The 14,610-nt window shown below is 39.0% G+C and overlaps 2 protein-coding genes across 2 annotated transcripts in view; one reads left to right on the top strand and one right to left on the bottom strand.

Annotated features, from left to right (window-relative positions):
• Positions 1-7,050, top strand: part of Ace2 (angiotensin I converting enzyme 2) — a 52,790-nt gene extending 45,740 nt beyond the window's left edge. The window contains exons 18-19 of the mRNA XM_010645175.3: positions 2,793-2,927; positions 6,552-7,050. Coding sequence (XP_010643477.1) covers positions 2,793-2,901 — 109 coding nt within the window. The 3' untranslated portion in view covers positions 2,902-2,927; positions 6,552-7,050. The remainder of the gene's footprint in view (positions 1-2,792; positions 2,928-6,551) is intronic.
• Positions 7,051-7,434: 384 nt separating this feature from the next.
• Bmx (BMX non-receptor tyrosine kinase) overlaps positions 7,435-14,610 on the bottom strand; it is a 54,910-nt gene continuing 47,734 nt past the window's right edge. The window contains exons 18-19 of the mRNA XM_010645179.3: positions 12,269-12,426; positions 7,435-8,309 (exon numbers count right to left, since the gene is read on the bottom strand). Coding sequence (XP_010643481.1) covers positions 8,235-8,309; positions 12,269-12,426 — 233 coding nt within the window. The 3' untranslated portion in view covers positions 7,435-8,234. The remainder of the gene's footprint in view (positions 8,310-12,268; positions 12,427-14,610) is intronic.

Here is a 14,610-nt window from a genome sequence, read left to right as displayed (position 1 = left end):
TGAAGTTCATTGAAATCTCATTTCTGGTCTTGCTTTGCCATTAGATTGTTTTCTGCCTTTGAGAAAGAACTGACCTTTGTTGAGCTTATGAAATAGGTTAGTAACGTTTTATAGCACCTAAAAAATTATCCACACTGCAGGATATTTAAAGATATTCTTGAGTGAATTTCTACCATTTGCTAAATTTTATCAATTGTAGAGATTTTTAGTTCCTCCAAGTAGCTTCATTTAAAAAGGTAGAAATGGACTGGGTAATATAGTTGAATAGTTAACATTTTTTAAAAATGCAAAAGGACACATAAAGAGTCTGTGTTATCCTTTGCCTTCAAGTGTCTTTACTAAAGCCAATCAAAATTATCAATTTCTATGGCCAGACTCCCAAAATTGTTATACAGATTTAATGCAATCCCAAACAAAATATCATTAGCATACCTCAAAGAACTAAAGAAAACATTTCTAGAATTAATTTGGAACCAGAAGAAACCTGGAATAGCAAAAACAATTGTGAGCAACCAAGGCAAGGCAGGGGACATCACAATCCCCGATTTGAAATTATACTACAGAGCAACTGTGATAAAACAGTATATACTGACAAAGCAAACAAACAAACAAACAAACAATCCCCCCAACCAGACCTGAGGATCAATGAAACAGAGTAGAAGAGGTAGAAACAACACCAAACATATTCAGTCACCTTATTTGTGATAAAGGGGCCAAACACGCTTACTGGAGGGAAGACAGCCTCTTTAATAAATGCTGCTAGAAAAACTGGCTTTCTACATACTGAAGATTAAAACTAGACCCTGTCTCTCACCATGCGCTAAACTAAAATTAAAATGGATCAAAGTTCTAAATATTACAACAAACACTGAATCTGCTGGAAGGGACAATAGGGACAACTCTTGAGGACACAGGGGTAGGCAAAGACTTCATGAACAAAACACAGACTGCATGGAAAATAGTGCAAGGAAGCAACAACTGGGATCTCATCCTGTTTAAAACTTTTTGCACCACAAAAGAAATCACCAACAGAGTGAAGAGACAACCGACAGTGTGGGAAAAAATTTTAACCAGTAGTCCCTCAGATAAAGGACCAATATCTAGAACATACAAAAAAAGACTCCCTAAATTTAAAGACCCAATCCAAAAATGGGCATCTGAAACGAATAGACACTTCTTAGATGAAAAAGTAGAAACAGCAAATAAATATGTAAAAAATGTTCAACATCACTGGTCATTTGTGAGATGCAAATTGAAACAACGCTGAGGTTCCTCCTCACTCCAGAAAGAATGGCTGCTATCAAGAAATCAACCAACAACAACAAATGCTAGTGGGCTTGTGGGGAAAAAGGAACCCTCTTTCACTGTTGATGGGAGTGCAGACTGGTGCAGCCATTGTGGAAATCAGTATGGAGATGACCTCAAAAAACTAGGATTAGAGGCTCCTTTGACCCAGCTATTCCTTCCTGGGTATCTTCACGATGGGATTAAGAGCATCATACCACAGCAATATATGTACACCCATGTTTATAGCAACATAGTTTGCAAAAGCTAAATCTTAGAAAAAACCCAAATGCCCATCAACCAATGAATGGGTAAAAAGATGCATTTTTTAATACAGTGGAGTACTACTCAGCCATAAAGAAAGATAAATTTGAGACATTTATAGCTAGATGGATGCAACTTGAGGTTATATTCTTAAGTGAAATAAATTGGACACACGTGTAATTATCACATTGTTTCTCTGGTGTGAGAAGCTGAAAGGGTAAATATGGACCAAAATGTATACCAGATAATATGAAATAGGAAGAAACTATTCAAAAGGAAAGGGAAACTGTGAAGGGGAGATGGGAAGAAAGAAAGAAAAAGAAAAAAATGAGAAAAGAAGGAAGAAATGGAAACATAGCTTTTGTAAATAAAGAGGGGAGAGGGGATTGAAGGGAGGGGAGAGGATTGAGAGAAAAAGAGGAATCAAGATATACCATGTACAGGTACAAATTCCCTTTGATGAATGTGATTGTTATATATATTTAAATTGCACCAATAAAATTAATTTTAAAAATTATCAGTTTCTGGGAGGTATAGTGGTACCTCGGTTCATGAACTTAAATGGTTCCACAATTCTGGAAAAGATGGCCACCATCGTGTTCGTGTGGGAAAGCTGGCCGTGGTCATGCTCCTCACCCTATGCAAAGTTCGCAAACAAAGACAAAATTTTGCCAAATGCTTCTGTTCGCAAACCAAACTGTTGACAAACAAAACCATCTGTGAACCAAGGCACCACTGTAAATAGCTATACATCCTTTTGTAGTACATGCAAACTACATAAAAGTGCTTGCATATTTTCCCCACTTAATATGTTTTAGAGGTCTTTCCATATTGTGCAAAGTTTCCCTTTTTTTCTGACCATGTGATTTCCTATTTTGTAGATGGATTGTAATTTTGTCAACTAGTCCTCTATTGCTGGGCTTTTGTTTCCAAATATTTGTGTCTGTAAAAATGATGCAGTGGCTTAAGATAGGCAGTTCCCTGTGTTTTCTGACATAGCTGCAAGCTAAATCCTAGAAGTGGCAAAGCTGTCTCAAAGCCAGCATGCCTTCTAATTTAGATAAATATTGCCAAATTGCCCTCAATCGAGGGTGAATCAGTGTATACTCATATCACCAATTTATGAAAGCTTTTTCTCCCACCCAAACCCACTGTCATCATACTTTCTGATTTTCATCAGTCTGGTCAATGAAAAAGGTCCTTCCAACATCACTGTATTAAGGAGACTTTGTTTTATTTAACAGGAAAAATAAAACAAAAGGAGAAGAAAACCCTTACTCTTCTGTGGACATTGGTAAAGGAGAAAATAATACAGGATTCCAAAACAGTGAGGATATTCAGACTTCATTTTAGAAAAAATCCATCTTTTTCCTCCTGAGGTGATTGTTTTATAAGTAAATGTTAATTTCACGGTATAGAAAATATATGATTATAAAGATGTCATTAAATTATCAAAACTATGGCTGTGCTCAGGAAATGTTGGCCAAAGACCATATGACTGAGGAATGGGTATCTTTACCGATGTTGCTTTCAGTATTTATTTCTACCTCAGGACTTGACTTCTCTTCTGCTTCCTCATGTCATGTTAGAATAAAATAGAGTAAGTATGTCTTTGGCCTCCCAGGCTGTCCGGGGATAGTGGAAATGCCAATGTCTACCGAGTAACTAGAGTTGGAAAGCAAAAAGGATATGTCACTATGTCACAGCAGCAAGTGCTGGACCTTGTGTAAAATCAGTGCTGGTAAACTGGTGGGGCTGCAGGGACTGAGATGGGACCCACTGTTTACTTTTACATAATACAAGTGAGAAGGATGAAGGATAACATGCTTTATTTACATCAACTCGATTCAAGCTCTACAGTAATTTGCCCACAGTGATGTTTGAACAGACAGTGCCTTCTTCAGGGTGGCAGGGCTAGAGAAAAAGCAGGAGAATCCAGAGTATGGACAGGGGACACTGACTTTTCACTTTTGAACTGCTTGGCCGACGTCTCCCTGACAACACAGCACTAGCACAAGTGCCTCCATGACCCCCAGAACATGCCTCAAACTCGCTTTCGTAATTCTCAAACTGCACAGTGATTGGAAATTGCAACTGAATGTTCCCCCTCTGAAGTGAGCACCTGGTCTCTTAAATATTTTCAGTGTCTGAGTAGTGCTGAGCACAAAGCATAAACTCAATAAATACTTATTAGATGTATACGCTCCTGTGGTCTTCTGCATATCTATATACCGCCTTCTGTCCATTCTGTCTTCTCTTCACTTCCATAGAGGAAACTGTCACCTATCTAGGACCTTTGACCTCCAGATGACTTAGAATATATCCTAAATTCTCAAATTGTTTTATTGGACAAAGCAGTTGTAAAATCAGTTTAAAAAAGAATTATGTTCTGAGTGTATACATTGCTAAGTTAGGAACCAAACCTAGTTCCCTAGAACTGCTTTTATAGTTCTCAGAGTACTTAGCCCAGTTCTAAGCACAGCATCTACTATATACCTGGAGACTGATTAAAACTAGCCTAAAAAGATTAACATATCCAAGCTTTACCCATTGAATCATATTATATTTGTGGCCAGAATAATGGCCACAATGCTGACTTGGCACTTAATAAATTCAATGTGATAATGGCAATAGTCGATCGATTAGCCAGGTCTGGGGAGAACGACTTCCAGAATCCCCTGTAAAGTAGCCTCAAGATAATCAAATGGGGCTAGGTCATTTGAGGCTCTTCAGCATCTTTTAATTTTATCTGATATTCAGGTAGCAATGATAGAGTTTTTTGTGTTTGCCTGAGATCCATGCCCCTCCACTCAAGCTTCCTTAATACTATCTGTCTCACCATCTTGCCATTTATTGGTCCCATAGCTCGGAGCAGAATACAGTAGCATCTTCTCCTTATTTGCATTGTTTCATTGACAACAAAGCCCAGCTGTAACACAGAAATTAGGAAAACCTGCTCATTTCCCTGACTTAATCATGTGGGTTTTTTTTTTAAAAAAAAAAACCAGTGAAGTCCTGCTTTTGCCTACCGGGTAAGGCTTGTGGTCCTTCACTAATGCAACAGCATCCTCTGAGAGGAGGGAGGTTCTACAAAGAAGGTGAAGGTGGGAGTTGACAAACTATGATCCATGGGCCAAATCTTGATCATTACCTGTTTTTATATAACATGTGAGTTAACAATGATTTTCGTAATTTTTAATGGCTGGGGAGGGAACATAGAATAATATTGTAGGACATATGAAAATGATATGAAATTCAAATTTCACTGCCTATAAGTTTTACTGGAACCCAACCACACCCATTCATTTTCATATTGTCTAGGGCTACTTTCCTGCTGCAAAGTACAGCTGAGTGGTTGACAGAAATGGTATGGCCCACAGAGTCTTTTACGGGGTGACTTTGCTGACCCCTGGGCTATAAGGAAGCAAGAGCAAAATGAAGTTAGAGATGGGAAAGACTCATGTGGAGCTCAGAGACCTGAGGAACATTTGTTTATGAAATCTGAAGCTATTCTCTGAGTGTTTCCTTCCTGAGGATTTAACTCTTTTTACGGGGTTGAGTTGATGCGATTAGGCTAAAAAGAGCAGGTGCTGCTTTTTTCTTCCGTGATGTCCCTCAATGAATCATTCTCCCTCATTTGAGATCCACCCCTCCCCCATTTAGCTAAAGACAGGGCCTTTGGTCCAATCTCTCCTCCTTCTACACCCACTTCCAAGTTTATTATGTTGAAATGTTTCTCTTAATTAACTCGTCTATATGATATGAATTTTGACTTTTTCCTGCTTGACTTTTGGATTTCACTTAGAAAATGGTTTATCTGAAGTTGCTCTTTGACTTGTCCTTTGGGAAAGATTCTTATCACAAGCCTGCCTTTTTCTTCACTCCTCAGAAAGTATAATTTGACTCTTGGTTTAGAATTATAACAGTAAATGTACATGTCACCATAGAGCACAGTTGAAACACATTTACAAGTCATTATTCATGTTTTAAAGTAGTACATTCTTCCTTATTTGGCTTCTCCTGGCATCACTGGGCTTATTTTCTGATAAACCTCTCATAGCATCTTAAATTTTTGCTTGACTTAATTTTTGGAGCCAGGCTTCTAAACAAGGCTTTGCCTTCTCTTTTTTTGGTACTGGGGATCAAATTCGGGTCCTTATGCTTGCAAGGCAGGAGCCGGAACCACTGAGCTAAATCCCCGGCCCTTTGGCTTCTTTTCATAGCAAATAATTCTATATTATTTGAATTTTTGCAATAAGCATGTATTACGTTTGTTATAAAGCAGATTATTTTCAAAGATCAAATATACAAACATAAGGTGAAGAAAGGAACCGGTAGAAGAGGGAGATCAGAAAGAAAGATCAGCAGTGTGAGGTACAGCTTCTTGTTGGATGACTCCTGAGAGAGCAGCAGGCCTGATGTCCCACCTGACTGGGGGCCCATTAGGAAGGAAGATTTGTGTCACTTGGACCTTCTTTTCCCTTTGGGAGGAAAGAACCTGGTACTTGGGAAATACTAAACAAATCAATGCATGAATATACAAATGCCCTAGTGATTATTTTCCAAGTTACATTTCATTGTGCATGGAGGTTCATGTATCTCTGTTGAAAGTAGAGGACTGTTATCGAGTGCTAATTCTCTTTGAAATGAAAATATCACTAATTAAGTGTCAGGCAACAAATAAAATTTCAGCTAGCTGATAGGGGAGGGAGTGAGTGGGACAAGAAAGAGTATGACTGTCTCTTTGGGAGGTCATTAACCTATATCTGAAAAGTAGCAGTAGGACTTAGTTGGGGCATCATGTCATTATAACAGTGCCCTCCACATAAACTTTCCCTCTCCCTTCTTGACATTATAAGAGAGACAAGGACATTTTCTAAGAGATAATACCGGTGGGATCAAAATCAGGCCTTGGAGGAGGGCATTTCCCAGGAGCAGTTTAAAGTTAAAATTCCTTTTATAATAGCCACGAGAAGCTAAATTAGTACTTCTATATTTTTAAGGTGGAAGACTGAAACAGAAACTGTAGCTGTCAAATGAGCCAGAAGCCCCCGGGCCCCAAACTCAAGAATTTAAATGATTGGAAAGAAACACTGTCTTCAATCCTAAAAATAAGACCGTGGTTTCACTGAGTTGTGACTGATAATGATTAAGGTGAGGGTTAAGGAAAAAGGCATCAAAATTGTATGTTAGCATTTTTTGGGTAATAAACCCATCAGATCTTTTATTATTATAATAATTATTAACACGTATTGATTGTTTAAATTCATAGGTTCCACTACTTATCAGACCTTAACCATGGCTATGTTACTTACACCTGTGTCATCACAAATGCTTTTATTTTACGCTGATATTCCTCTTACAGTGCTTGTGTTGAGCTATATAGGCCAGAGTACTTTGTATTCAACAAAAAGGGACTGTTTCAGTCTCATGCAGGTACCTGGGAACATAGACATCTGAGAAAATGATTAAATAACTTAAGACTGTCCAACTTTACCAAATCAAGATTGCCAGAAGTCTAGCGGAGAAGCTGATAGATTCGTGAAATTGCTGACTCAAAGTCTTCATGATTTTATTGTGTTTTCCAAGAAGAGAAGTTAAATAAATGAGCTAACTTTGATGTCTTGCATCCCCATTTGTTTAATAGTTTTTAAATCGCATACTATTTTTCTTGACTATTTATGTGTGGCATATTTAATATATTGTGTAATAATATTATTTAACTTTAATATTATAATTGTATGCATGCTGACATAAAGAGCCATTGTTCTAATCGGAATATCAGATGAGAATTGTGCCATTTGGATTGAATTATGGACCATATAACACATAATGAGGTGTTCTAGGACAGTGTAGAATGCCTGCATCAGCGAGATCTGGGAGCTGTGAAAACTACAAACTCAAAGGCTACACTCAAGGGCTGGAGATTTAGCTCAGTGGCAGCGCACCTGCCTGGCAAGTGCAAGGTTCTGAGTTCGATCACAGTACAAAAAAATAAATGGCTGCACTCAGACCTGCTCTATCAGAATCTCTGAGTATTGTTTTCTTGGAATCTGTGCTTTGCATGATTCACATGTATTTGAAAGATTGAGACCACTGAAATATGAAGGCAAAAGTCCACATTTCTGTTTTTGATGATATATTTAATTATCAGGATAGTAAGAATAGGAAAAAAAAAAAAAAAGAATGAGTATCCAGCAAGGAATTTTCAGTTCTGCTCAAGCCTTACACATAATATACACCCACTCTCTACTGCAATATGGATCCAGTGAACTGGTGAGGACTGGTTAGCCATGCGGTAAGCCCGCCCTCACCCAGGCCTGCATTCAGTAGACTGGTGAGGACTGGTTAGCCACACAGTGAGCCTGCCCTCGCCCCAGCCTGCACACAGCAGACCGGTGAGGACCAGTCAGCTGCATGGATGCCTCTATATTGCAATGTGAAAACATACTTCTGCTATAGGCTGGGAAGTGTTATATTAAAAGCAGCATAAATAAAATTACCAATTTCACCTAAATATCATGGAAATTTTTGTTTTCTACCTTCATTTCTAGATAATATAACAGGCACACACAGAACTCTTAAGAGCTAGCTAACTTACATTATGCCTGGCTACTTCCCTTAAAAAGAATGAAAATGTTGGCCAGTGTATATATTCGTTCTCGTCAGCACCCCTAATTTCTTCTTCAAGGTTTGTCTTTTTCCCGAAGCGGTTCAATGGAAGATAGGAGTTGCTGGAATGTAGGCCGCTTTTCTGGAAGCTAAATAAAAGAAAAATCCAATGTTTTAGATGATGAAATTTATGATCAAAAAGAAAAAAATGTAAACTATTTATGCTGTGGTTCTGAAGGTAATAATTTTGAAAATGTGGGGACACTGCAGACATTTGTGCTATAGTCAGAAACAATGCTTTACTCACTGCTCTTCACAGCACACTGAAGGTATTAACAGTGCAGTCAGAAAGTGAGAATAATTAGACCCTAAGGACTGGAGCAGAAAAAGCAAAACTATTTTTATTTTCACAGGACACAATTTATGCCTGGAAAACCCAAGATAATCAATGGTAGAACCAACCCAAACAAAAAAGGAATTCACCGGAAGAGCAGGACATAAAATTAACATGCAAATCAATAGCTTTCACATATATCTACAATGACCAATTAGAAGATATCATGGAAGAGAAAAGTCCATTTATAATAGCAACAGCATAAAAATAAAATACTATAAAACTATACTTCCTAAAAATGAGGAAAACTTTAAAAAAAACTGCTGAAAAATACAAATGCACTTTTATGTATTTTTAAAAAAGCATCTTTTGTTCTAGAATAAGATATTAGCATCATAAATATCAAATTTCTCAAGTTAAAAGCTAAATACAGTCTCCTCAAAAATTAAATGAGTTTGTTTCAAGCTAAACAAATTGATCCTTTAGTTCATAATTTTTTTTTTTGGTACTGGGGATCAAACTTGGGTCCTTATGCTTGCAAGGCAGGCGCCAGAACCACTGAGCTAAATCCCCAGCCCTAGTTCATAGATTCTTTTTAAAAAATATGCAAAGTGGTTAGGAAACTATAAAGAAAGATTAGTAATGGGGAAGGGGTGTTAGGGTACATAATATTATAAGGCCTGTATATAACTATAAGGTCTATCTATATTATAAGGCCTCTATATAATTAAAACATGTGGCCCTAGCACATGGATAGAGAGACTGAAGAACAGAAGAGAAACTCCTAAAATAAACTCAAATACATATGGAAATTTGGAATAATATTAGGGTGGCATTTCACTGGGGATGAGATGGTCTTTCAGTAAACAGTGCTTCCAACAACTGGATAAACATCTAAAAGAATACATTTGATGCCATACTTTATACTGTACACCCCAACAAACACAAACTAGATCAGAGACTTGAATAGAGAACAATGAAACCATAAAAGTGAAAAGAAAAATTGAGGAGAACTCCATTATAAATTGGGTGTGGGAAAACCTAGGTAACTATGACTTAATTTTCAGAAGCAGTAAAAGCAAAAGCAAGTATATTCAGATGTGTGTGTGTGTGTGTGTGTGTGTGTGTGTGTGTGTGTGTTTCTACTGGGGATCAAACTTGGGTCCTTGCGCTTGCGAGGCAGGCAGCGGAACCACTGAGCTAAATCCCCAGCCCTATTCAGGTATATTTTTATTTTATCTTTATGGCCAAAACAAAAACTACCATCAGCCAAATTAGAATATAAGTGATAATATGGGAGAAAATATTGGAAAATACTGACAATTGATAACTATAATAAATAAAATCTTAAGATTCTTAATTTATAAAGAGAAGTTAAAAACTTGATAAGAAAAAAGGCAGTGATGGTTCTAAGAAAGAAACACAAATGACCCTTAAAATATGGAAAGAGGAGCAATTTCACTCATAAGGAAGAGAAACATATTAAAGTTGAAATAAATTCCCATTTTAATCTAACGGACTAGCAAAAATTCAAAAGTCAACAATGTGCTCCATTGGTGAGGAAAACATAGCTACCTACATAGCTAGTGGCCAATACCCAAGGGAGCAATCAGATGCTACATTTTCTGTAAGAAAGAGGAACAAGAACACACACACACACACACACACACACACACACATGTATATATGCTCAAAGAAATTCCAGAAGGATAAATGAGAATCTAATGAAAATTTTCAATATTCTTTTAAACTTTTTTGTGGATTTGAAAAACTGTCAAGTGAAATATAAAAATGCAGGAAAAGCCAAAAATCTACAAACTCTACTGCAGGATCTTCACCTGGGTATTGTCTCCATGCAAACCCCTCCTCAAGGATTCCGCCACAACTCACACAGTTGTACGGATTGAGTGTGGGAAGCAGGTGGTTCCTCCCCATTTAGGGTCCCTGTCTATCTGATGGTGAAGTTATGTTCCCAGGAGCCAGAGTAAGGGATGCCAGGGAGGAACCTGGCTTCAACTGAAAAAAACAAAACAAAACAAAACAAAAACAAAAACCCAAACCCTGTCTGCTTTTCTTCCTCTGACAGGCAGCCTCGTTGGGTCAGCCTGGTCGTGGGCAGCGATGGAAGTAAAACTCTATTCAGACCAAGTCTGACCCTCTAGCACTGCCTGGGCCTCTTAGACACTGTTTTGGTGTAGAAAAGGTGGGGAAACTTAATTTATATACTATTCCAAATCCCACAAGGTAGGAAATTACAAAGTGCCCTCCTTTCAGGCAACCATTTAAGGCCACATGATAAATATTGTTACTGACACAGCCAGCGACTCTGGCAAAGAGACTATAGGCTCCTATATAAGAGATTAGGACCTATTTAAGTTGTATGCATCAGTTTATCCCTAGCTCCAAGCGTAGTGTTTGGTATACGAATGGTTTGTAGTCATATACGTATATACATACAATAATAACACACCAAGCCCAAAACACTGTGTATTGGTACTGCTTTAAGAACTCAATAGTATTAATTTGTCCAGTCCATACAGTAATCCTATACAAGGTCATACAGCTAGTAAATGGTCAAAGCAAGTTTCAGCCCAGATATTTTGTGTCCGGAATCTGTGTGTATCATTACTGCACCAACTTGCCTGTCACTAATGAATGAATGTAGCATTAGTTCATTTGTAATGAGGAAATACGTATTGGTTAAGATCTATGAGCTCTTAATGTTCTGAAAAGTCTTCCTTTATCATGTCACTGCTCAAAAGTTGCTAATGGTTCCTCACTGCCTATGAAAAGCAAAGCTCACATTCTTCTTGTATTCACCTTGCAGAATCTGGACCTAACTTACTTTCAGCCGTTCCAACAGTGGCTGCAGCCAAGAACGCTGTGCTGCTTCCTGGCTTCCACGGACCTTTGCTTATGCTTTCTCACTTGGACACCCTTTGCCAAGGTCTCAGCTCAGTTACCAGTGCATTCAGGATGCTGCTCTCTCTCCTCTGGGCTCTTCTATTTGTCGATCTTTTTAATTTGGATGCATCATTATAAACTGCCTGGTATTTTCAATTACATTGTGTGTGTGCCTATGCAAGCACGTGCACATGTGTGTATGTGTAAAGACTTCAGATTCAGTGAGGTAAAGAGTGGAACCTCATACTTCCTTGTCATCTTTCACAAATTCTATGAGTATAGTAGATTCTTTGCAAATTAATCCCCTGCAACTTTAGCTCCACGTCTTCCCCGTAAGATTCCCATTATCTTCTAGGGAAGGGGATGCTTGTGTTCAGTGCTTGGGAGGCAGACAGAAAGATGATGGGATGGTGTCTGCTGTGTGCTCTCTCCCTGTGGTCCCATGCCCTCTGTTACACATTTTCTGCTTGAGGAGAGACTCCATAGCCTTGCGCTTGAGAACAGGGACTCTGGCACTAAGCCAGCCTGCTTCTTACAAGCTATGTGATCTTGGGCAGGTCACTTAAGCTCTCTGGGCCTTTATTTCTTCTCCTGTTAGTTTTAGTGATGATAGCACCTGGCTCATAGTGTGGTTCCAGATGAATAAACGAGGTAGTAATGTGTGAAGTTCTTAGAACAGTGCTGGGTGTAAGTTTTTCAGCAGTTCATCACCACCTGCATTATCTGTTTTAGGTTTCAAACATTTGAGGACAGGGGCCATTTCTGCCTGTCCTGTAGCAGGTGCTTTCCCTCAAAAAAGCTTTGCCCCCGGGGTGATGCAGAGGCCCTTGTTCCCCCCAGCCCTCCAGCTCACTCAGGGGGTAGACTTGCCTCATGCCAGCAGCTGTACATGATCTGGTAGATGGTGTCTGAAGCCAGCTGTGGCCGATAGAGCCGGAGGCCCTGGGAGACCTTCACAACCACTTGGGAGTTGTCATACAAGTCATAGGGCTGCTTCCCGAGGCTGAACACCTCCCACATCAGGATTCCTGCGTCACACCAAAGGCCAGCAGCAGACAAAAAGAAAGAGAGCTGATGTCAGAAGGTACAGGGTTGGTGGGATGACTGTCACACCACAGTGTGGAACAGCAAAGGACCCTGGGAAATGTGTCCTAGTGAGCTGGGCAGCGACCAGAGAGCCCAGGGTCGCTTCCCCACGCTCCTGAGACCTATATGTGTAAGCTTGCTGTAAACCTGTGCACGGTTCCATAGAGGGAGCCACTTCGGGCCAAGGTCCTCGATGTGCTCCAGGGAGGCAACTGGGGCTTCCTTGGCCTCACAATGGTACCAAACTGTGTCGTGAGCCCGAGCCCACCCCTGATGAGTGATCCATTGACGTCCTCGCCCCCGCTTTTCCTTCTGCTTTAGCAGTTCTGTACAACTGCGTCACACAATCAAATTACCTTTCAGTGGGAAATTAAAGATAAAATCATTGATGATGTCTCCCTTTCTCCTGTTGCTGCACATTGAAAACGTTTTATACGTCAGAGCCCTTCGGGGAATCTGGTAAGACGACCAGCTCGCCCCACGGGATAGTGAATGCACAACAGTTCTGTGTTCAGTCTCAGGTTGTTCACAGGGAATTGTGAACTCCAGGTTAAGAAACTCAGTTCCGGTCATGGTGGTCAAGAGGATGGGGTTAGTCAGACGGGGCCTTTAAAGCCGAGTTCTGCCACTTGCAGGCTGGGTCAATTCCTTAACTCCTCTCAACCTCACATCCCATGTTCTATAAAGGAGTATTTGCACCTGGTGGACTTGCAAGGTGCAACATGGAGCACACCTCAAAGAGTGCCAGGGCATTTTAAGTGCTGTTTGAGTGATGCCATTCTGTCCAAGGACAGAGAATTTCAACAGTCAGACAAGTTTAAAGCCTTCAAAAACCAGAAATATGAAAGAACCATAGCTGAGGCCTTTGATTTCAAACTTTCTTTGACTTTAAGACTACAGATTATATGGAAAATATTTATAATAAAGTAATCATCCTCATAAGCTGTTGTGGTGTATTCTTTTTTCTTCTTTTTTAGACCCACATATTCCAGAAGAGCTATCCAAAAAAAAAAAAAAATGCTACTCTCTCACTACTTTCTCTTTGAAAGGTTTTGCAATTATTTCAAGGGTAACATCGCTGCTCAAATTATCCGTGGGGCTCCTCTTTGGAAAGTGCTTTCAGAGTCCTTGATTCATTTTGAGTACCTTCACTGGGGTCAGATTGTTGAATAGATTTATTATTTGCTAACAGCCAGAAAATATCTGGGGCCAAGTTCCGCCACATAAGGTAAATAAGCAAGCTGGTGAATGCTGTTGCTTTGTTAAAAAAATGCTGTGACTATTGAATGAGAGCACTGATTTTTAAAATATCATTCACTAGGCACATCCTTTGATATATGGACATCGAAACTAGTTTTGACAGGGGACAAAATTTAATCACTACAAAATGACATCATGTATTCACCAAAGCACTAACTTTGCGATTTTTTTCTTTTCTGCCTACATTTGATTATCTTTTACAATGAACACTTTTTCGAAGGGAATAGCTATGTAAAAAAATTGTTTCACACAGAAAAGTAAATCGCTACTAAATTTTTCTTTTTCAGCCACCATGTAGGTGTCAGGCAGTAAATCAAATTGTAGTTATAGATTAAGACAGGCACAAAGTAGGTCTCTATCATATTTAATGTATTTAAAAACCTTATGATAATTTTAATTACTTATCTTGGACCCATCTGACCGTGATTGAAAACAATACCAACACTGTTACCACATAAAAACAAAACACCTCACAATCTACAGAGTCACAATTTAAAAACTGTTTTCATTTTGTAATTACTTTTACTAAATTCTGGTTTTGTTTTTATTTTGATTTTTGAGCACTGGGGGTCAAATCCTTGAGCATGCTAGGCAAATACTGTCCTACTGAGCGACATCCCCTGACCAATTACTAATTTTTTTTTCTTTTTATTGAGTTTATTGGTACAACCTAGGTATACAATACAGTTACATTCATCATTGGGATTCTGTACCTTTACATAATAGATCTTGATTCTCATTTTTTCCCCTTGCCCCTGCCCTCCCTTCACCCCCTCCTCCCCTCCCCATCTACAAACACTTTATTTCCATTTTTCAGTTTCTCATATTTTTTTCCTCTCCCTTATTACCTTTCCCCCACCCTTCCC

The sequence above is a fragment of the Fukomys damarensis genome, unplaced genomic scaffold, assembly GCF_012274545.1.
Source record: "Fukomys damarensis isolate Sample0158 unplaced genomic scaffold, DMR_v1.0_HiC HiC_scaffold_39, whole genome shotgun sequence".
Classification (NCBI taxonomy): Eukaryota; Metazoa; Chordata; class Mammalia; order Rodentia; family Bathyergidae; genus Fukomys; species Fukomys damarensis.
This window is presented reverse-complemented; position numbering and strand designations above follow the sequence as displayed.